At 39.6% G+C, this 24613-nt stretch overlaps 1 protein-coding gene across 6 annotated transcripts in view; it reads left to right on the top strand.

Annotated features, from left to right (window-relative positions):
* The window catches only part of CDH11 (cadherin 11), a 151008-nt gene extending 144144 nt beyond the window's left edge, over positions 1–6864 (top strand). For 5 of the 6 annotated variants that reach the window (XM_021093362.1, XM_021093365.1, XM_021093364.1 and 2 more), the window contains exons 12-13: positions 558–809; positions 3121–6015. In XM_021093362.1, the coding sequence (XP_020949021.1) occupies positions 558–809; positions 3121–3617 (749 nt within the window). In that variant the 3' untranslated portion in view covers positions 3618–6015. 6 annotated transcript variants of the gene reach the window in all.

Below are 24613 nucleotides of genomic sequence, written 5' to 3'. Positions count from 1 at the left end.
TAAATAACAGAATTCTCCTTTAGGATTCATGAGTGGGTTCATAGTTTGGGCAAGATTTGAGATTGGATTGGAAAGCTCTCAAAAAACAAACAAAAACTGGCCAAAGGCTTGTCATGAAGTAGGGAAAGCGAAAACATGGGTGGGGGGAGCTTCTTTGTGTGTTTTTTCTCACACTCGCTTATATATTTAACTGTATCCTAAACTAACATAGGATTATGTTATTATGTAACGTGATTGAAGTCCACACTTTCTTGTATTTGAGGACAGGGACAACACCAAAACAGAAAATGGCTATCAAAGACATTCATGTGGACCAAAAAACGAGAGCCGATTTCTGAATTTTATACCAAAACAGGAGGAAACTCAGGGATCCTTATCATGCCAAATGACTCCAGCCTCTATAGACACTAGACTCAAGAAAAGTGGGGAAGATTCTGGCTGTTGGCCATGGCAGTGAGAAGAACACACTCAGATCTGCCAGGCTACATGCAAAACGTGAAGGCTGTGATTCCAGTGGTCTGACTCTGAGAGTACACCTGTCTCCCCTCTTCCAACAGATAACACCGCAGGGGTGTATGCCCGGCGCGGAGGGTTCAGTCGGCAGAAGCAGGATTTGTACCTCCTGCCCATTGTGATCAGCGATAGTGGAATCCCGCCCATGAGTAGCACCAACACCCTCACCATCAAGGTCTGTGGGTGTGATGTGAATGGGGCGCTGCTGTCCTGCAATGCTGAGGCCTACATCCTGAACGCTGGCCTGAGCACAGGGGCTCTGATCGCCATCCTCGCCTGCATCGTCATTCTCCTGGGTAAGGGGTCTCCCGGGGCCACCCGCAGGAAGGGCCTCTCAACCAGGCGCCCTCCATTCCAACACATGTATGTCCCAAGTTCCTGGGAAGTGTGCTATACACTGTGGATGCAATGTGAGGCAAAAAAGAGGGGGGCCTGCTTGTGTATGTTAGGGTATGGTTGGGGGAGCAGGCAACTTGGCAAGCAGATGGAGCAGACTTGGGGAAGGTTGGGGAAGTGTGTGAATTGCTGGGCATCACAGGACGACAGAGCAGAAGACTTCTGGGGGCATTAACAGAGGAGGAGGTGAGAACATCAGAGAAGATTTTGCAGCAGTGGAATTTAGGTAGAGACCAAGTATATAACCAATGGTTTACTTTACAAGAGGAATGAGAAGAGGTAGAGGGAGAAAGAACGGTCATGATATCAAAGGCAGTCTATACAGGACTCAAGGAACTGGGTGAAGACTGGCCTGGCTACAGCTGGACCTGAACTCCTCCCCTAATTGTCAAATGTCATATCTGGGTATGTGTCTCAGCTGATGGGGACCCTGGGGAAGCTTTTCCTGCATTTGCCTGCTGAGTTAGGTGCCTCTCTTTGCCCCATCTGCAGTTTACTCTATAATAGCAGGAATGTGCTGATGCAGGTAACATCTCACATTGCTGAGCCTCAGGAAGATTAGACCAGTTATTCCAAAGTCTCAGAACTTATATATGACCAAAAACTCAGGATTCAAATCTAAGTATGTCTCATGTCAAATTTATATTTGTTCCATGATCCTTAGTTTTCCATTCAGTGAATTAATGGATCCCGGCTGCATAGGGAATGGCCACCAAAATCAGTTCAGCAAATTGCTAATGAGTATTTTCTGGGTACCAGACCTTGTGTTCAGCCCTGTGGGATAAAGAGAAGAATCATACAAGATCTTGGGGATGAAAAAGTTCATAATCTATTGAGGAAAATATGCCTGAGTAGATAAACCACAGAGGCACATGGTGAGTGCCACAAGAGGGACATGAACCAAAGGTGGTGATGGCACAAGAGCAGAGAGTGCCTGACATTGGCTGGGAAGGTCAAAGACATCTTCCTGGAGGACATGACATACTTATCAGATGCTGAATGGGTTTTCCAGCTGGGAAAGGGTGCTGGGATGGATGAATCAAGTAAGCAGGGGGAACAGAAGACAAAAAAAGCTCTGAGAAGCTCATAGTCTAGTGAGGGAGCCAGATGTGTGAACCGTGTGCCAAGTGTCAAAGTGATGGCCAGGTGAGTATATAAAGTGGGTACCAACAGCCCTGTATGATGCCAGCAAAAGTTTTTGTGTTAAATGATAGAGTCAGCCAAGCAAAAAAATAAATAAATAAGAACAGTGTCCTGGTGAAGATGTTAAGATGTTAAGGCACAGAGGAAGGACAGTGCTTGGTGAACACTGGAAGCCATTCAGAGTCTGAGCAAGTACAAGTCCTCATCCCTGCATCTCAGAGGGATGGTGGACCCAGAGGGGCTCTCAAGCCACTTGCCAAATTCAGCCACAGATGTTTTCTTCAGTCTTGCAAAGTTTGTAGGACAATGTTCCAAGTGAACATTGTAGAAGCCTCTTGTGGGGAGGTGGAGGGATTGATAGAGAATGAAGCAGTGTCTGAACTTTCCTTATAAGCAACTCTGCTCACTTGTCCATAGATGGCCCGAGCTTAGTAGAATCCTTTCTCTCAGGTGTGTTCAAAGAAATGGAGAAGATTTGGCCTTTGTCTCTTGAGTGTCCTTATGGACTTCCTCTCTTCTGCAGAGTGATCTGAAGAGAGTCTAGCTGTGCCTCCGATAATATGTCTTATGAAGATAGAGTAGGGTCATTGCTGACCCCACCGCAGACCTCTGAGCAGGGGCACAGCACCTCTTAGAGACAGTTACAACCTCAAGTCTCTGAATGTCCTCATTTGTAAACTTTGGAGAGGCAGCTGTCTTCCTCTGCAAAAGAAACAGGCCTAGCCCACTTTTAAGAGGTTACAGACCAACATATCTAGAATCTTCCTAATTCTTCAGAAGATGACTTCCAAATAGTGTCAGATTCATATGTACAAAGCTCAAAGTTCCAACTTGCCAGTTTGTTCAGATATAATTTTTTTTCTGGCAGCCTTTTGCAGAAGAAGAGTCAGGTGGAGGGCAGTTTTGTACATCTTTGGGGATTTCAGGTCAAGTTCTCATTTCATAGACTGGGTTCTAGTTCTAAAGCATGTATACACCATGCTTTATGGTAAGCAGAAGTCTCCTGGGGAGAAAACCCAGCAAGATTAGGCTTAACCTATGCTTCCTTTCTTTTTCTTTCCCCTGTAGTCATCGTAGTGTTGTTTGTGACTTTGAGAAGGCAAAAGAAAGAACCACTCATTGTCTTCGAGGAAGAAGATGTCCGTGAGAACATCATTACCTATGATGATGAGGGGGGTGGGGAAGAAGACACAGAAGCCTTTGATATTGCCACCCTCCAGAATCCGGATGGTATCAATGGATTTATCCCTCGCAAAGACATAAAACCCGAGTATCAGTACATGCCTAGACCCGGGCTCCGACCAGCACCCAACAGTGTGGATGTGGATGATTTCATCAACACGAGAATACAGGAGGCAGATAATGACCCGACTGCCCCTCCTTATGACTCCATCCAAATCTATGGTTACGAAGGCAGGGGCTCAGTGGCTGGGTCCCTGAGCTCCTTAGAGTCGGCCACCACAGATTCAGACTTGGACTATGACTACCTACAGAACTGGGGACCTCGGTTTAAGAAACTAGCAGACTTGTACGGTTCCAAAGACACTTTTGATGACGACTCTTAACAATAATGATACAAATTTGGCCTTAAGAACTGTGTCTGGCGTTCTGAAGAATCTAGAAGATATGTAAACAGGTATTTTTTTAAATCAAGGAAAGGCTCATTTAAGACAAGCAAACTTTTACAGAGAGGATACATTTAATAAAACTGCAAGGACATCAAAGTGGTAAATACTGTGAAGTACCTTTTCTCACAAAAAGGCAAATATTGAAGTTGTTTATCAACTTGGCTAGAGAAAAACCACTTGGCATACAAAATATTTAAGAGAAGGGGAAGTCTAACGGTGAACTCACAATGAAGGGAAATTTATGTGTTATGAACATCTAAGTCTTTTTTCTTCTTTTTTTTTTTTTTAATTTGTCAAAGAAGCTTCCACAAAATTAGAAAGGACAACAGTTCTGAGCTGTAATTTCGCCTTAAACTATGGACACTCTCTATGTAGTGCATTTTTAAACTTGAAATATATAATATTCAGCCAGCTTAAACCCATACAATGTATGTACAATACAATGTACAATTATGTCTCTTGAACATCAATCTTGTTACTGCTGATTCTTGTAAATCTTTTTGCTTCTACTTTCATCTTAAACTAATACGTGCCAGATATAACTGTCTTGTTTCAGTGAGAGGCGCCCTATTTCTATGTCATTTTTAATGTATCTATTTGTACAATTTTAAAGTTCTTATTTTAGTATACATACAAATATCAGTATTCTGACATGTAAGAAATGTTACAGCATCACACTTATATTTTATGAACATTGTACTGTTGCTTTAATATGAGCTTCAATATAAGAAGCAACCTTTGAAATAAAAAAAGATTCTTTTTTAATTCTGGGTTTGATTCTTAACACTGAAAAAATTATTTCTAATGACCCATTTATAATTATAATTTAAGATATTTGTGATCTTTTAATAACCCTATTTATGATCTATTGTAGTCTGCTGCTTTTATTGTTTATTTAAAATCAAATATGTTTTACAAATGTTTTTTTCAGACAAGATTCTGTAACATTGTGTAAAGCTTTTTTGTACATTCTTGGTATTAGCTTCCTGGCTTCTCTTCACATACATCTTCTTCAAAAGAAGGATGCTAAAGATCTAGGTCAGTTCATGATTCTGCAATACTTGTTATATAATATACGCCTATCTTGTACAGCAGTAATTTGATGGTTATGAGAATCAAATCCATGAGGGAGTGAAACTATCAGAACTCTCAAGTTCAAGATGTAGATTTTATGCCCCATACCGAGCATTTGGGGGTTAGGGGGGAAAAGGGTCAAAAATATACATTTGCCACATGTAGTTATCAGCTCAGCTCTCCATTGTTATTCTATTTTTCCTTACTTTGATCTTGCCAGGCTATCGTAATGACTGACAGTTGAAACTGCTTATTTTTTCTCTTGTGATTTTAACACCTCTTAAAACGATGTGGCATTTTCAAGTTTGATCTAAGAAAGAATAATTCATTTTCAAACCTTTGTTTAAAAATATGCTTTAGGTCATAAGCTCAGAATGAGGGCAGGGACCATGGTGGATTCTGGGGGTCAATGACATTTGATCTGTGAGTATGCCTGCAGTCTCCTGCAGTTGCCTCTCACTGCCTGGGGACTAGGACTTCTGTGAAGAACACTTCACCTGCTCTATAGGGCCAAAGGTCAAAACATAGCAATACTCGGGGAAAGAACACACAGGTCATGCTATGCTCCAAGTGCTTTTCCTCTTTCCTCTAGACACAGGGCACATGCTTTCTCTTGACTGCAGACAATGTTTAGATTATCCTTTTTCCTTTTTTTAAAACTATTGTGAGAGTTTGTTTCAAGTATTTCTTGATATCCTGCTACGTACTATTTTTATGACTCAGTCAAAATGCATACAAAGAGAAATGTTTTGATGAAGTGCTCACTTCCATATTCCTTTGCATTTAAATCAAATTGTCTGAACACTTCAATGGAATAAATTCTGTGGACAATGTCACTTTGGAATCTTTCATTTCAGTGAAGGATTGCACACTCTCAATACTTCCATAATTGCAGGTTTTGTTCATTTTTTTTATATACTTTTTGTAATCCAAAGAATATTTTGCTAGATTTGCACAGATCTCCAATTGAATTTGAAGTGAAGAAATAACTCAAAAGGAAAATGAATAGCACTTAAACAAGTATACAGCTGTAAGTAAGCCCATCACCGTGGATGATCCTTTTTTCTAGGAATACATTTGGATTCGATTTGACAACTACATTTTCACATTTTCATGTTTAAAAAAATTTTTTTAAAGGCTGTCTACTTTTCAATAGTTAAAAGTACTTGTTTTTCTTTCTTCTTTTTTTCTCTTTTTTACTTTAAGCCTCTATTGTTTGTAGAACCCTCTTAGAAGCTTGGAAATAAACTGTCTTTCTTGACTAGCAGAGTCCTTTTTCATTTGGAACATATTGCCTTAAACGTAATCTTAGTTTAAGTAGCACTTCCTTATTTCTGTCTGAAATGATCACTACTTCATGAAATGGATACAGCTAAAAAAGAACATTGCTTTATTGCTTCTTGTTCTTCAGTAGTAGGTATTGTTTCATTCATCATTCATTAATTCATTTACTCATCAAAATCTTATTTTGAAGACCCTGTGCTGGTTTCTTAAGGATGCAGAATGAATCTTGCTATCTTCCTTGATATCTTTCGATCTTCCCAGCCCTGTTCCAAATTGTCTATCCTATTTCCCTGTAATCACCTATTTACTTCCTTGTCCAACCACCTCCCCAAACAATGAACACAACCAGTGATTTCCTCCCCTTTAGGGTTGAGGTAAGAAAAATAAATACAAGACATAACAGGAGATGGTGAAATGCCGACAGTGAATGGAGGGTAGACCAATCATGGCCATTCTGGACAGATCTTGTGTTTAGCTAAATTGCATTTTATAGGCTAGTGTTCCTGGGGATGGTGAGGAAAATAAGAGAGCATATATCTACATCACTTGGAGAACTTATTTAAAAATACCCATTCAGGAGTTCCCATCGTGGCGCAGTGGTTAACGAATCCGACTAGGAACCATGAGGTTGCGGGTTCGGTCCCTGCCCTTGCTCAGTGGGTTAACGATCCGGCGTTGCCGTGAGCTGTGGTGTAGGTTGCAGACGCGGCTCAGATCCCGCGTTGCTGTGGCTCTGGTGTAGGCCAGTGGCTACAGCTCCGATTCGACCCCTAGCCTGGGAACCTCCATATGCCACCGCCCAAAGAAATAGCAAAGATAAAAAAAACAAAAACAAACAAACAAACAAACAAAAAACCCAAAAAACATTCAAGGAGTTCCCATTGTGGCCCAGCAGAAATGAACCTGACTAGTATCCATGAGGACACAGGTTCAAACCCTGGCCTCGCTCAGCAGGTTAAGGATCTGGTATTGCCATGAGCTGTGGTGTAGGTCACAGATAGCTCAGATCTGACATTGCAGTGGCTGTGGTGTACGCCAGCAGCTACAGCTCTGATTCGCCCCCTAGCCTGGGAGCCTCCATAGGTCATGGGTATAGCCCTAAAGAAAAAAAAAAAGAAAAAATACTCATTCAAGGTGCCCAGAGATTATAGCCCTGTGTATCAGGTGGGACCTGTTCAGTAGTATTTGAAACTGCTGAGTAATTGTGCAATAACCTTCACCACTTTTTGAGGCCCTCTGTAGGACAATGGGGGGTTAGTTGAGATGCTGAGCAGTAGAGGCCAAATCTGTCTGACAGGCAGTGTGGAGGACAGAGTGAAAGCACATAAACCTAGCGGCATGTCAGGAAGATTTCTATGAAAGTCAAAATGCAATGTATACACACACACACACACACACACACACACACACATCTCCTAAAATGATTCAGTAAATTGATGATGGAAAAGGGGCAAGGATTCGCTGCTTCTGCACTACCATCAGCCTGGTCTAGCCCATCATAATCTCTGGCATGGAAGACGAAAATAGTCTCTCAGCATGTCTCCTGCTCCCAATCTCTTCTCTTCAGAGGAATATGAACAGCCAACTCAGACCACATAGCTCCATAACTTAAACTTCTTTACTGCTTGCCCAAAGTCTTATAATATATTTCAATTCCCTTACTGTATTGCTTTATGTGACCAGTGCCCTGCAAACCTCTGCAACTTCAACGTACTCCATTCTCCTGTGGTCCAATCCCCAGCCATCTGTTAGTTCCTCATACAGACACAATGTGCCCTCTTTTCTATCTAAAGTAGCTCACCCTGTTGGTTTCCTCTATATCAATTACAAATCTGTGAACCTAATTTGCTTATTGGCTTTTCCTGTGCCTGTGGGTCTGACTACCTCGCCAGAATGTAAGCCCCAAGAGGGTAGGGATCTTGTCTCGTTGTATGCTCATTTCTTTGCTTTGTGTCCGAAACACATCAATCAATGCTTGGATTAACGATGGTGCACTGATAAGACAGACTGATCAGGATTTGATAACTGATTAGAGAATGCTAGTGTGATATTATGCTGATTTACCTGAAAAACTGAGTGGATTGTGATCTTGGTATCTGGGATTATGAATCCAAAAGGACAAGTTATTAGGAGGAAAAGAAGTTGAATTAAGTTTAGGTTGGACTTGTTAGTTGGTGGGGCTTGTATGACAGCTAGGTGGAACTAGGTAATCAGAAATATGGATTTGCCAGTTAGCTCACTACAGAAGTAGGGCTGAGCATGTGAAGTAAGAGTCATCAGATGGTGGTAGAAGTCTCAGGAGTGATTGTATTTCTAATTGTGTTTCGCTGCTCTCTCCCAACTCTAAGGAGTATTTCAATGATAATGTAAGTCCCCCTGGTTTTGAAGAGTAATGCTGACTTTAGTTTTATTAATAAGGATAATTAGTAACCATAAACCTTATCCTTGTTATGTCAAATGCTTTGAAAAATAAGAAGGGAATATTAATTAATGCAGTAATTATTTTTCTTCAATTAATAAGCCCCCCCTTTTTTTTGGAGCCTGTACTGTGTGGGAGAAATGTACTAGATACACGACACTGATCTCATTCCTAGGAGAATATAAAGTATGTGCTATAATCTCCACATTATTAGACCAGAGAGGCTAAGCGTCTCTCCACACATACACAGGAAGTGATTGTCAAAGCTGGATAGATCCTTTTTTCCCCCCTTGGTCAAGGGTTTTAATCCATTAAATTTAGATTGTCTTTCTACAATATGATTGTTGAAAATCAAATATAAAAGAAACCAATTAGACATTTTATAAATGTTTGTAATATGCTTCATGTAAAATTGATATTTCATTCTCTTCATTGGACTAAAATTATGTGGGGCGTGGGGGAAGACTTTGTCTGATCCCACTAGACTGAGAATAAGAGTTGAATTTTCATCTTGCAGACCAACTCAGCTAATTATTTTTATGATTACTACTCTCTCCTTAAAAGGACCTTCTTCATTCCAGATATTTTATTAATATATCTTTACATGTGATTTTATAATTCTTCTCCAATTTAACTGATTATCTGCATGTAGTCATCTCTCACAGACTCACAGAGGCAATATCAATCTGAGGCTCAAACCTCACAAACCTCAAATCTTCAGCTCAAGAGTAAAAGCAATAAACACTACCACTTGTGGTGTATGGCATTCAATGCACCATTGTGTGTAATGCCTGGATCCAACACTTACTAGCTGTGTGACTTTGGCCAGGTACCTTGACCTCTCAGATCATTTTCCACAAACATGCAATGCAAACAACATCACCAGGGTGGTAAAGAATAAATGAGATCATGTTTCTAGAATCACTAACAGTTCCTAGAACAGGGCAAATCCTTAAAATAAGGTAGCAATTATATTGTTAATGTCAATATTCTTTTTCTAATCCCAGGCTACAGAACAATGTGAAGGAAGAACTTCCTTTCCTTATGCCTCTCTTTTCCTCTTCAGAATCAATGACCTGTCTCATCTCTCCCGAGCAAACCACAGAACACAGCTTGGCATGCCATGGTTTTAGATAAGCAGAGAACTGAGGAATAGTTTACTACCACCAAAAGAAAAAAAAAATTTTTTTTTAAATAAGGCTAGTTATCTGATCAATGAATTCACATGATTGACTACAATGTGCAGTTATGATATTGGCATAGCACCAGGTAAAATAGCTTTTAAATGTTCCATTAGAAGATAATACATTCACATGATTATGAATTACAATTAATTGAGTAGAAACTATGTATCAAGTGACACATGGAATTTGGTAATCTTGTCAAGAACCGTAGAAACTTTGACATTTTTAATATAAGGAATTTCATATTTGATATATTTTGCTCATTTGTTCGAACAGTGGTACTTTTTAATAGACATAACTCTCTGAAAATATTTAGATTTGAAGACATATAATTGCATTGGAATACTTCTTTTTTAATAACAATCCTGATGAGTTTAATTTAACCAAAATTTTTACTTCATTTAGCACTCAGGAAGTTGGAAATTATTTTACGCAATGGTAATTTTCTCCCTCTTTTTTTTTTTTTTCCGAACACTAACTGGGATGTGAATGAACTAGTAGTGCTTAGAAATATAATTTTCAAATTTCTCTTATGAATTAATAAAGAGGTGGTCAGTTGGATGATGGTGACCTAGCAAACTAGATCAGTGGGGTACGAACCTTATTTTTTTTCTCTCTCTTTGGATTCCTAGCACAGAATAGGTGCTGAGCAAATATTTAGGGCAGGAATAGAGGGATGGATGGATAAAAGAAAATAAATACTTCTTTTTATGGTCTAGGTATTATAGCATTCTAAACTACTGGAAATGCACATGTGAGGATTCCTCTGGATATCATCCCCCACTCTCCACCTCCATGTTTGATAGCACCATTATAATGTTGTGGATTTAGATTTGCATGACTAGATATTCAGCCAACACATGCATAGATCAAGCTGGGCCAGGATGCACTGAGCTCATCACAGACGTGCCTTCTGATATAATCTATGAGATTGCTAGCTCAGGAAAATCTACTTAATGTCTATGGGTCTCATTTTCTTTCTACAGTGAGGATGTGTAATCTCTGTCTGCCATGCCTCTAAGAACTCTAGGAAAGACTGACCTAGAATAGGAAAATAATTACATGCATACCTGGCTGCACACATGAATGATTCTTTGTTGTTGTTTTTGCTGTTATTTGGGATGTTCCTACCATAATCCAGATCTTTCTAACATTTGCAGGAGATAACTTCAGATCCAAAAGTGAAGTCAAGGAAGATTTGGCTTCTCTTTTGAAGGCTTTGATCCAGGAGCCTCAGGGCAGGCTTTAAACTGCTTCTAAGAGATGTATACTGCATTTTGTTGTGTAAGGATTGTGGCCCCAGGGGTTCTCCCAGACTTCTCTCCCAATTTTGCTGTGGATATTCAAGTCCCTTATATAAAATGCAACTGTATTTGCATAAAACCTAAGCATATCCTCGTATTTACTTTAAATCATCTCTAATTACTTATAATACCTAGTATAACTGTCATTGTTATAAATACAATGTAAATACTATGTAAATAGTTGCTGGCCTGTGGCCATTTAACTTTTACTTTTCAAGCTTTCTGGATTAAAAAAAAAAAAAAAATTCCATCCGTATTTAGTTAAACCTGCAGATGCAGAGCTCACCAATGTGGCGGGTCAGCTGCAGTGGTTTTTAGGTCTAGGCTATGAGGAACCGTGATCCTCCTACTCCATCATTGTTCAAGTTCGGAATGTGCATTTCTGCATCTCTCTGGTGGTTGGAAGACTTCTCCCTTGACTAAACTTTAATCTGCTCCTCTGACTCAGGTGTTGGATTAGGCCCAAATTTGGTCTTCTTTCTCTGTCTTCACAGAATCTAGTTTGAGCAAGAATCTTTTTTTTTTCCTTTTTTCTTTTTAGGGCCGAACCTGCAGCATATGGAAGTTCCCAGGCCAGGGGTCAAACTGGAGCTGTAGCCACTGGCCTATGCCACAGCCATAGCAATGCCAGATCCACACTGTGTCTGTGATCTAGAACACAGCTCACGGCAACACCGGATCCTTAACCCACTGAGCGAGGCCAGGGATCAAACCCATATCCTCATGGATACTAGTAGGATTCATTCCCACTGTGCCACAACAGAAATTCCTGAGCAAGAATCTTAGTAACTCTTTGGGGAGAATTTTCCACCCTCTATATGCCTTCAGCAAGAATTCTGTTAGGGCGGTCCACCAAGAATCCCCTTTAGCTCCGAGGTTTCCTCTTAGTAATGTTTATCCACTGCATCTGCTTCTTGTATACAAATCCCCATGTGTCCTTATTGGAATGGAGTTGAGTTTGATCTCTCTCCCCTACTACAAGACCTCACGTAGTAGATGAACTTGAAGAAAGTATGCCTTAGTCTTTAATGGATGTCATCAATAATTTTTTCTTTAACAAGAATACATGTATCAACTTTTGATTATTTCCCCTCTTTACAATGCTTTATTTTCAGTAAATCTATCTACTGTCTAGAATGTAAGCCCTTTGGGGATCAGAGACGTCATCTTTTTCTCCATGTATCACCTAGCACAGAGCCTGCTATACTGCAGGTATTTTAATAGATAATTGTTGGAATATTAGGAGTGATGATAAAATTTGCGTTGCTCATTCTGATGGGGTAAGGCCTTGTTTGGGGCTGTATGTCTAACTGCTGCAAATCCCTTTTTAGAAAAGGAGATAAAACCTCAAGCCTAAAATCCTCAATGGTGCAAAGGTTGGCTAGCTCAGTTTGCCTAGAGTGTGGTGCTAAAATCCTCAGTGGTGAATGTCAAGCTAGAATTTAATAAAATGGTCTTCCTTCCATGGATATATTTGTATAGTTACCTTCAATACTGTGGTGAGTGTGGGACTTCAAGGCCTCTTCAAAGAGATAGCACTCAAAGCCTCCTGCCAAGACAAGAATTACCAGACACTAATCATCACCCCACCCATCTCACTGTAATGCCCTCTCCCTCACCTTAAGCAACCTGTCCTACTCCTTCTTACCCCCTACTAGAAAAGGTACATGGCCCACTCCTCACTCTGCCCTTATAGGGGTGTTACAAGCTTCCAACCAACCAGCAAGGTTATAGTAAGACCCCTCTTTCCCCAACCAATCAGCAGATCAGCAGGTGTACAGCAAGACCTCTCCTCTCTCCCTGGGCTATAAAAACGGACATGACCATGTGCTCGGAGTAAGCTTTCCCTGAATATCAGAAGGTGGTCCCACTGTACTAACAGCCTCTCTTATCTCAATACACTCTTCTTTCTTTTCACCCCACCATGAATCTGGAAAATTATTTTTCTGGCCCATGCACACAGACTACAACAGAGAGTTTGTCATTCATAGCAATAATACAGTGTTTTCTTCTAAAATTGTGATATTATGATTTATAATAAGAAATATATATTTAGTTTCCCTCCCACTTCTGGCACAGAGTTCCTAAAACTGTTAGAATTTCCTAAGTGAAGAGAGATAGGGATATCTTGTTATAAGGTGACTTTTGGAATGTACCTAAGGCTATGGGGGCTGGTTGCTCAACAACCAGGCAAGGGAGAGGGGCTGGAGATGGAATCAACCATCAATGATTTGGCAAAGATTTAATTAACCATACCTATGTAATGAAGTCTCCAAACCCCAAAGTAGAGAGCTCCAAGATCTTCCACGCAGGGTGAACATGTGAATTTTTTTTCCCAGGCTAATGGTCTAATCATAGCTGACCTACACCACAGCCCACAGCAAAGCCAGATCATTAACCCATCGAGTGAGGCCAGGGATTGAACCTGTGTCCTCATGGTTGGTAGTCAGATTCATTACCACTGAGCCATGATGGGAATTCTGAACATGTGAATTTGGGGAGAGCTGTGTACCTGGAGAGCAGGGCCACTCCATGCCCATTCCTCTTACCTTGCCCTATGCACCTCATCCATCTCGATGTTCCTGAGTTATATAACCTTTTATAATAAACCAGGTGCCTAGTAAGTAGTGTTTCTCTGAGTTCCGTGAGCCTCTCTAGCAAATTAATCAAACCCAAGGAAAGCACTGTTGGAACCACCCATCTTTATCTAGCCAATCAGTGAGAATCACCGGTGACCACTGGGATTTGGGATTTACATCTGAAATAGGACAGGAGGAGGGGCGATGATCTGGAGTAGACCAGAGCCTTTAATGTGCGGTTCAGTAACAACACCATCTCCAGCGTAGGGTCAAAATCAAAATGACTTGTAGGATATCTGATTTGTATCTAATAATTGCCTGTGGGTGGGGATATTCCACACTCCATTGGAAATAGGTGCAGAAACCTTTAAAAATGCATCTGTTTAGATTTTAAAATGAGCTACTTAAAGGAAAAATAAATGTATATTATGTAAGTAGTATACCTGTTACTCAAATATGCTGACTAGGCAGAAGGCCAGGGGAGGAGGGTGATGTTGAAGTCAGTGGGATCTTGGGCATCTGGGCAACACTGATAATGTCCAACCAATACATTTAAGGATGAAAGAACTGAAGTCCTAGAAGATAAATTATCTTGTTTCAAGAATCAGAGGACCAAGAAGAGGATCTGGAAAGAAAATACCGATCCTGCATATGACCTTGCTCTCAGTTCTAGGAAATCTAAACCCCAGAGTTAGCAGCCCTTGAGTCAGTGTTTTTCCTGCCAAGTGTTCTTTCCTGCCCAAATACATTGACCTTCTTCTTATATCCACCATTGCTCTACTTAAAATGTCACCTCCTCAGAAAAGCTTCCATGGACCACCTTACATAAAAATAGCATCTCTTCTCCCTGAGTCCCTTTCTAAACCTTTTATCTCATTTTTTTCTTTTACTGAAATTAGCACTACCTGACATTATAATTGATGCCTATGTTTTTTTTTTTTTTATTGTTTTGTCCCCTACCCCACTCTAATGAAAATTCCATGAAAACAGTGGCTTTATGTTGTTTATCTCTGTACACACAGAATCTAGAACAGTGCCTGACATATTCTGGAACTCAATCAATAATCACTGAACTAATGAATAAATAACAATAGCATTATCAACCCTAGGTTTTTAATTTACAGTTTTAATTGAGACTTCACTCAACTTCCTCTCATTCCCAATTATTAATAGCAATGGTGTTGTCAACTAAATGAGGTTCCAAAAAGATACACTGTAACTGCATGCATTCCTTGAATACAGGCATGTCAGATACTCAGAGCTGTGATTGATCAGCAACTGTTAACCCCTTATGGAGGTTTTCCCTCTAGCTTTGCCAGTACACAAAAAGCTAGAGCACCAAAAAGCTAGGCATCACAGTGTTAAAGAAGAATCCCTAAGATGAAAAGAAGGCAGCCTTATGTGATTGCACAAAGAGCTCCTCTGGCCATTTTTTGCTCAGATTCCACCCAATTCTTTCTTTTAATGGCCATGCCCATAGCGTATGGAAGAGTTCCTGGCCAGGAATTGAATTCAAGAGGCAGATGTCCTTTAACCCACTGTGCTGGACCAGGGATCGAACCTGAGCTGCCACAGCAACTTGAGCCACTGCAGCCAGATTCTTAACCCACTGGGCCACAGCAGGAACTGCATGGTCCCCCATGTTAAGGTGAAAGAAAGCTTCAAAATCCTATTCCAATGACCCATAAAGATGTAGAGAGCTTTGCCATGAAGTGAGTGAGTAGTGAATGAGATAGATTTTTGTTTACATTATGATGCATTATTAAATCTGGATGGGTTGGTAGAAAAAGAACTAAAGTAGTCGCTAGTCATCTGGCTAAATGTTAAACACCTGCTCTTAGCTGTAATGAATGGTATGCAACAGGCATGTGATTCCTAACCTCAAAAATCAAACGAACAATTAATTGGCAGCCCAGTCTGTTCTGAAAATTAGACCCATTTAATACTCACAATCCTTCTCTTTCAATTGTTCAGCATGATGGATAAAATTCTAAATGGAATAAAATATATTCCACTCACCATATGGGAATTTTTTTTTTAACTTTTCAGCCAGCTAATTGAAGTCCTGAAGATCCAAATATCTCATAGCCATAATTTTTGTTGATTTTTTATAAACAAGTAGAAGCAGGGTACTTCTTACAGGTACACTAGTTCACCCTGAGACAGTCCCAGTTTTTGTGTGTGGCTTTGGAGTAATTTTTCTTTTAAGACTGCCCCTTTCATTCTCCATAATGACCTGTTATGGATAAGTATTTATATGGTCATTCTAACAAAAGCTTTATCCCATAGTGTCGACAGTGTAAAGGGTTTTCAGTGGCCCATAGAGACCTTCCCCACAACTGCAGAAAGGTAATTAGCTTGCTGCAGGAAAGAAAGAGAAGGGAAGGGACCTGAGACTCAGTCTCATTCATCTTAAAGAAATACTCCAACATATCAGCTTCTCCCCTCTTCACAGACTTAAATTTTAAGACTAACTTTTTAAAAGTAAACTTAACCCAATTCCCCAGGATAAGAAATATCTGAGAAAAAAAAATTCATATTCTTTCACTTTGTTCATATTGTTTATACAGGTTGATGTTCTGTATGTTTCTTTTAACATAAGAGCTGTATGTTTTTTTAACATAACAAAAAAGTTTTTTTTAACTCTTACTTAGATTATTTCACAATATTATGTGGATGAACCACCACTTATTTGTTCATTACATTAGTGAATGTTTATTCAACAGCTTCTTATTTATTTAACACCTTATTTTATAAGTTTATACTGGACACACATTAAGGCCCAGGGAAAACAACAGTAGCAAAACAGAGCAAGTGTCTGCCTGCATGTGAATTAAGTTCTACGGAAATGTTCAGATGGTAATTAAGTATTAACACAGTTTCCTAATTTGAGAGGATACTTCATAGAAAGGATGGCTTGATTTCTCCCGCTATTACATAGTAAAGAATGATGGAAGAGAAACCTTGAGATTAAACAAGACTTAGGGGATATAGCAACTAAACAAAATATCTTGGATCCTTATTCAATATTACTTGAATCTTTATTCAAGCAAACAAAATGCTAAAAACAAGGACACAAAACAGTTGGACACTGGAGTTCCCGTTGTGGCGCAGTGGTTAACGAATCCGACTAGGAACCATGAGGTTGCGGGTTCGGTCCCTGCCCTTGCTCAGTGGGTTAACGATCCGGCCATGAGCTGTGGTGTAGGTTGTAGACGCGGCTCGAATCCTGCGTTGCTGTGGCTCCGGCGTAGGCCGGGGGCTACAGCTCCGATTCGACCCCTAGCCTGGGAACCTCTATATGCCATGGGAGCGGCCCAAGAAATAGCAAAAAGACAAAAAAAAAAAAAAAACAAAAAAAACAGTTGGACACTGACTGGATACTTGATACATGTCCCCCTCCATGGCAATAATTTGATAATTATTTGACATTATGTTATTGCTATTGCGATTTGATTTTTTAGGAAAGTTTTTCTTTTCACAATATATACTGAAATATACATATGTATAAATACATTGTATGTATGTATAATGATGTCTGAAATTTCCCTCAAATAAATTAGGGCTAGGGATGAGGTGGGGAATGGTAAGGTATATGGCTGAAACAAGATTGTCCATTGTGGTTGGGTAGCTGTTGAAGTTATTTGATGGATAATATGTGGGGTGACTATACTCTTTCTACATTTGTTTACAGTTTCCATAGTTCCATAGTTAAAAAAAGAAAGAAAGAAGGAAGGAAGGAAGGAAGGAAAGAAAGAAAGAGAGAGAGAGAGAGAGAGAGAGGGAGAGGGAGAAAGAAAGAAAGAAAGAAAGAAAGAAAGAAAGAAAGAAAGAAAGAAAGAAAGAAAGAAAATGTTGGTCTGGCTTTGCTGTTGCTGTCTTTAGCTAAAGACAATATTTAAGGTGAGGGTTTCAGCTGTTTTGGCATGTTATTCAGTTTCCCTGGGTCTTTCTTACATATACCTATTCTTAAATTTTATTTACATTTTCTTCTATTAATCTGTTTCATGCCAATTTAATTCTTTTTTTTTGTCTTTTTGCCTTTTCTAGGGGCACTCCCATGGCATATGGAGGTTCCCAGGCTAGGGGTCTAATTAGAGCTGTAGCTGCTGGCCACAGCCACAGCCACAGCAACGCCAGATCTGAGCCATGTCTGTGACCTACACCACAGCTCACGGCAACACCAGATCCTTAACCCACTGAGCAAAGCCAGGGATTGAACCTGCAACCTCATGGTTCCTAGTCAGATTAATTAACCACTGAGCCATGACAGGAACTCTATGCCAATTCAATTCTTAATCTAGCCAGGAACCTAAAAGGATAGAGTACAATTTCTCCCTCCATGACGATAATGCCTTTCCCTCATCCCAGAACAGCTGATTCAGAATATGGTGATATTTACATATTTGTATTTTTTAAGCAGTGCCTTATCTAGCAATATTGAAGACAGAGGAAAAAGGAAAAATTACTAATACCAATACTTCCTTTATTAAAGAACTGATATTTTCTTCATCATGTACTTTTTTGCATTAGTTTTGATTTTTTTTAAATTGCATTAAATTTCATTTATCTTCATAATTGAATTTTCTGAGCTTCCTTATATTCTGCATCAAAGGCCAGTTATCCTGGGGCAATTTCTCACCCTTGGGATTCTAATGCCTGCATGGTGAGAGCTGAGAAGCCTTCTCCAGTGACTAGATTAGGCCAACACATCTCAAAATTGAATGTGCATGTGAACCAACAGGGGATCTTGTTGAAAACTGACTCAATAGGTCTGAAATAGAGCCTGGAATTATATATTTTTAACGAGTTCCTAGGTGATGCTGATACTTCTGGTCTATAGCACATTTTTTCTATAACACAGGTCTGAGCTATTTTGAAAGATACATGGTAAAATGTTCCTCAAATGTACATGGAACCAAAGTGAATGTTATCCCACTGCTGCGAAGAGTCACCTTTGTGGAGGGAAGATTAAGTGGATGGGAGATCCATGTACCAAGGTGATTGACAGTGATGGTTACAAGCCATCTGAGGTGAATCATTTCATAACCCATAGGACTCCCCATAAATAAATGCAGATTTGAAAAACAAGCAGTGAAGGAAGCCCAGAATGCAGTTTCTTGGAAATCACCATCGGCTGCCTGTCTTACACTACACCCCATTAAAATATTTCCTTCAGGTGCCCAGTCAAGTCTGCCACATTGGATGAAACAGTTCCTCTCAGGTCGGCTCTCAGTGGGTAAAACATTCTACCTCATGTATTCACCAAAGCCTGTGGCTTTGGTTTGATGAGTTCAGGCCAACAACTCTCTGACTGGGAAATTGTATAAATTTTGTATTTCAGACCACAACCTTGGTACTGCAAAGAATACCACTGTCCTTTTTTTTTTTTTTTTTTTTTTTTTTTGGTCTTTTTAGGGCTGCTCCCACAGCATATGGAGGTTCCCAGGTCAGGGGTCAAATCAGAGCTGTAGCTGCCAGCCGCAGCTGCAGCCACAACAATGCCAGATACAAGCCAAGTATGCAACCTACACCACAGATCATGGCAATGCCGGATCCTTAATCCACTGAGCGAGGCCAGGGATCCAACCTGCATCCTCATGGATACTAGTCAGGTTCATTTCCGCTGAGCAATGATGGGAACTTCCTTTTTTAAGGCTATTTAATCTCCAGGGGCATGTCCAACCTGTCAAACTGGAGGAATTCCACCTCAGCCTTTATAGCCCCTAAATTTCCTATTCAGAGTTGCAACGGAATTTGGGAATCTTCTGGAAAATGGATGCATAGTTTTTAATCTCCACCTCTATGTAGTCTCAGCAGACATTGTGTGGGTTTCGTGGGTCGGCTCAGTCAGATGGACATCACGCATCTTTGCTTTTGCTGAGAGTGGATGTGGAACAGTGTCTCCCCCTCACTGTTATTTTCGTCATTAGGTTTGATCTTTTATAAAACAATTTAAAAAACTATTTAACTTCAGGTTATGTCCACTTTTTTCTAGGGCAAATATCTTCGAAGCTAGAAGGACAAAATATTTTAAAAGCTTTTTAAAAATTTTTTAATATGTTTTATTTATTTATTTATTTATTGTCTTTTTAGGGCTGCACCCATGGCATATGGAGGTTCCCAGGTAAGGGGTCAAATCAGAGCTGTAGCCACCTGCCTACACCACAGCCACAGCAATGCCAGGTCTGCGACCTATACCACAGCTCACGGCAATGCCGGATCCTTAACCCACTGAGTGAGCCCAGAGATTGAACCTTTGTTCTCATGCGCATTAGTCAGATTTGTTTCCACTGAGCCACGACGGGAATTCCAGAAGCTTGTTTGTTTGTTTGTTTGTTTTAATAGAATAGACTGGTTCAGAAAATATAAGGAGAAGAAGGTCTATTACTTAGCAAAGGTATTCTGCCATATCATTCTGGGGATGGAAGAGGACAGAGAGTAAGCATGACAAGTCAGTTATACATATGTATACATAGTTATAATTAAAGTTATATATAGTCATATGGTGATACCTGGTAAGGAGAAAAAAAAATTAACCAGTGAAAGTGGAAAGGAATTGTCAAGTGGAGGAGAAGGTACTCAAATTTTATATCATCAGGCCAGAGAAGTTCTCAGTGAGAAGCTGGTATTTGAGCACAGCCCTGAAGGGGAGGAATAGGCATCACACAGACATGTGTTGTAAGAGTATTTCAAGCAGTGGGAACAGCTAGAACAAAGACAACTTAACTAGAAAGGCAAAGAGAGAGAAGGGAAAATAATAAGTTGAAATAAACGGTAGGTGAAGGGATCCTACCTTTAGCATTCAAATGGCTCATATAAATTAATAAAGTACTCAGAGATAGAAGAGTAAAAATTATGAACAAACTACAAAAGAGTAACTGCACTAACAACAATCCAGAAAAATCGTGTCTATATTGTCATTGACTAGTAATCAAATAAATATATACTAAAGTAGCATTTAAACTGCTATATTTCTGAAACCAAGAGAAAAACAAATAAAAACCTCTAAAATTATAATGCTTGTCCTGGCAAGAATTCAGAGAAATAAACACATTAGTGTTTTGATGGCAAAAGTGTAAATTAGTATACTACTTTGGAAAATCAATTTGACAATTTGTATCATAAGCCAAAATATCACAGGAACAGTCATTCTACCTTTGAGAATCTACCCAGTAATGTTACCCTAAACATGGAAAAATAAACTCACGTGAGTATTCACAAGAGTGGTCAGTGGTCCAGAAGCAAATTATATATCCAGCAATGTGATATGAGCTAAGTAATTATGGCAGTGTCTCAATGGATTAATATGTGGCTAACCAAAATGATTAAGTAACATGGTAACATGGTAAATGCTTATGACACATTGTTAAACACAAGTGGGAAGGAAGAGCAGCAGCCTCAGTTGTCCCACATGGGATGGATTTCTTGGAGAAATGGGATAGAGAGGAAGATAGACAAGACAGGTATTTGAGCAGACAGAAGTTTATAGCAGATGTTAGCCTAGCCATCATGCTCAGAGCTTTCAGTATGACATTTATATCTTCTCTTAATCATTTTATTTTCCAGCCAGAGTCTCTTATTTGTTTCAAAGAAAAAAGGGGGAGATAACAGGTGTCACCACATCACAGCTATAGAATTGTTTCTATATGAAAACCAAATTGGTCAAAAAGCACTGTAAATTAACATCTATCTAAGTGATAAAGGATTTTAAAACCACTTCACAAGGACAAAGGGCAAAGGGAAAAGTTCTGGTGGCCTAGAAAATAGACCTGTCTGGATGTATTTAGGACTGACAATAAAGCCAAGGATTATCTGTGGGATTGGGTTAGGCTCCCTCCAGGTGGGATAGTGGGTGTGAGCTATAATAAAAATAAATTATTCCCTATGTAAGGAAGGACAGCGGAATTTAGGACCTTGGAAAATAATAAACTCCCCATCACTGGTGGTCTTTAAGGAGATACTGTACAATCACTGGTTATGGGTATTGTTTATATACTGATTGTCAGGGATTTAGACTAATATCTAAGGGTTCTTCATATTTATTTTTTCCATTTCTAAAAACTCTTACCAATCCCAGAAATGTTAAGGTTGGATGTGAGTATTATAAGCCTAAACACCTATACTTCTCAGTATTACAATGAATATTTTGATATAGTCCCATTTTAAGAAAATCTAGTCTTATTTCTTTCTTTTTTTTTAACTAAAGGAGATAAATGGATAGCAAATACACACATACCAAAGATGTTCAACAGTATTACTCATGAAGAAACTACTACTAGACACCTCTCAGAATCAGTAACATAAGACAAAAAACAACAACAAAAATACCAAGTGTTGGTGAGAACATGGGCCATCCGAAATTCCATACTTTGCTGGTTGTGTGCAAACTATCACAACTTATTTGGAAAGCTTTTCAGCAATTCTTCATAAAGTGAGGCAAACCTACTCTGCGGCATTTAACCAAGTGAAATAAAAACTGATATTCTCCTAAAACCTTGTATGTAAATGTTTATAGTGGCTTTATTCATAATTACTAGAAACTAGAAAGAGCTTAAAATGTTCATTGACTGGGGAATGCATAAACTGTGGCATATACAATAAAAAGAATTAACTATTGACACAGTTAACACATAGATGAATTTCAAAAGCATTTGCGTTGAGTAGAAGTCAGCTTCAAAAGTTACATACTGCATGCTTCCATATATAATGACCTTTTTACAAAGACAAAACTGTAAGAACAGTAAGTAGACAAGTGTTTGTCAAGATTGGGGGCTTGGGAGAAAAGTCGACCACAAAGAGTGATGGGGGAATTTTCCTCTATATCTTAGTTATGGTGATAGTTACATGACTGTCTATATTTGTCAAGACTAGTAGAACTCTGTCCTTAAATTTTACTGCATGTAACTTACCTTCAATAAAAGAAGGGAATAAAAAGTATAAGGATAAAACTTTGGGGCCTTAATAAACAAGAGCATCTTCATCCTGTGCCATTCTCACAGCAAGCTTCCTGGCCCAGATCCGAGATCCCAGAAGGTAGGGACCTAGCCACTTGGCATACCTATGTGTACTTAACATAGGGTGGGCTTAACGCCAAAACCAGGCAGCTTCTCAAGCTGCTATGATATATTCCTCAACTCCCATTAATCCCATTAAGGACAAGCCAATGACTTTAATTTGGATTCCTGATTGAACTATAAACTACACTCCATCTGCTTCTAAGCAACAGACAGGCCAACACTTCTTGGAGAGGAATTCGCTTAAAGGCTTGAATAGAGGCACTGGGCAGCTGAAGATTTGGTGCCAAACCTCCAGTGATTCGGAAGATCTCCTTCAGTTTGAGTATGAGAAGGGAACTTTTCCTGATGCGTCCATATTCATCACCCTTAGGCCCATCTGGCATTTGTGGGGGTGTGGAAAAGTTACTGCATCTGTTCATACAGCTGTATAAGTATATTTCCATCATCTATTTGTGCAGTTCCACTCCTGGCTAGCAGACTTGTCCCAAGCAATTCTGATGTGGGCAGAAGGGAGGATTTACCAATCATTACTTTCCTAAGTGTTCTCACATCTTAGTTGCTGCTTTACTTAAACTTAAGAAAATTAATTTTTCTGGTAGGGCTGGGATCTTTGCTTTGTGACCAGAGCAGAAATTTTAGAGTCTTATCAATACTGAATAGTTCCAGGGGAGAGGAGACAGGTGAATTCTGAAGTCCAGATGAAACAAATTATTGAAATGATTATTCCACCTAAATAGATTCTGTCTTTAGGTTGTTTCCATGTCTTAGATATTGTAAACAATGCTGCTATGAGCATTGCATGTCTCTCAAATTAGAATTGTCTCTGGATGTACGCTCTGGAGTGGGATCACTGGATCATAACGTGGCTCTATTTTCCGTTTTTTAAGGAACCTCCATACTGTTCTCCATAGTGGCTATACCAATTTATGTTCCCACCAACAGTATAGTTCTTTTCTCCACACCCTCTCCAGCATTTATTATTCATAGATTTATTTATTTATTTATTTAGTCTTTTTAGGGCCATACCCATGGCATATGGAGGTTCCCAGGCTAGGGGTTCAATTGGAGCTGTAGTTGCCAGCTTATGCCACAGCCACAGCAACACCAGATCCAAGCTGCATCTAGAACCTACACCACACTCATGGTAATGCCAGATCCTTATCCCACTGCATGAGGCCAGGGATTTAACCCATGTCCTCATGGATGCTAGTCGGGTTCGTTAACTGCTGAGCCACAATAGGAACTCTGTAGATTTTTTGGATAATGTCTATTCTGACCAGTGTGAGCTGATACCTCGTTGTAGTTTTGATTTGCATTTTTCTAATAATTAGCCATGTTGAGCAACTTTTCATGTGCCTATTTGCCATATGTATGTCTTCTTTGGAAAAAGGTCTGTTTAGATTTTATGCCCATTTCTTGATAGGGTTGTTTGTTTTCTTGATATTGAACTGTATGAGCTGTTTGTATATTTTGGAAATTAACCCCTGGTCAGCTGCATCATTTGAAAATATTTTCTTCTAGTTTGCAAACAGTCTTTTGGTTTGTCTATGGTTTTCTTTACTGTACAAAAGCTTTTAAGTTTTGGTCTCATTTGTTTATTTTTGCTTTTACTTCTATTGCCTTGGGATACCCAAGAAAACATTGCTACGATTTATTAGAGAATGTTTTGCCTAGGTTTTCTTTTGTCTGTTTCCTTTCTTAAACTCCTGTTGGCTCTGCCATTCTGTGTCTACAATGGAGCTATTAGCCTACTCTTTTTTTTTTTTTTTTAGGGCCTCACCTGTGGTACATGAAAGTTCCCAGGCTAGGGGTTAAATCAGAGCTGCAGACGAGGCCCACATCACAGCCATGGGTTGCAACCGCATCTGAGACCTACACTGTGGTTTGCAGCAACGTCAGGCTTAACCTGCTGAACAAGACCAGGGATCAAACTTGTATTCTGACAGCCACAACACTGTGTCTTTAACCCACTGAGCCACAAAAGGAACTCCTACCAGCCTCCTCTTAATTGCTCTCCACCAGGATCTCCTTCGTTCTCTACAACATCCATTGTGTCACTCCTTTTTGGC

The sequence above is a fragment of the Sus scrofa genome, chromosome 6 (assembly GCF_000003025.6).
Source record: "Sus scrofa isolate TJ Tabasco breed Duroc chromosome 6, Sscrofa11.1, whole genome shotgun sequence".
Classification (NCBI taxonomy): Eukaryota; Metazoa; Chordata; class Mammalia; order Artiodactyla; family Suidae; genus Sus; species Sus scrofa.
Note: the sequence above shows the minus strand (reverse complement) of the source record. Positions and strands in the feature narration are given on the sequence as shown.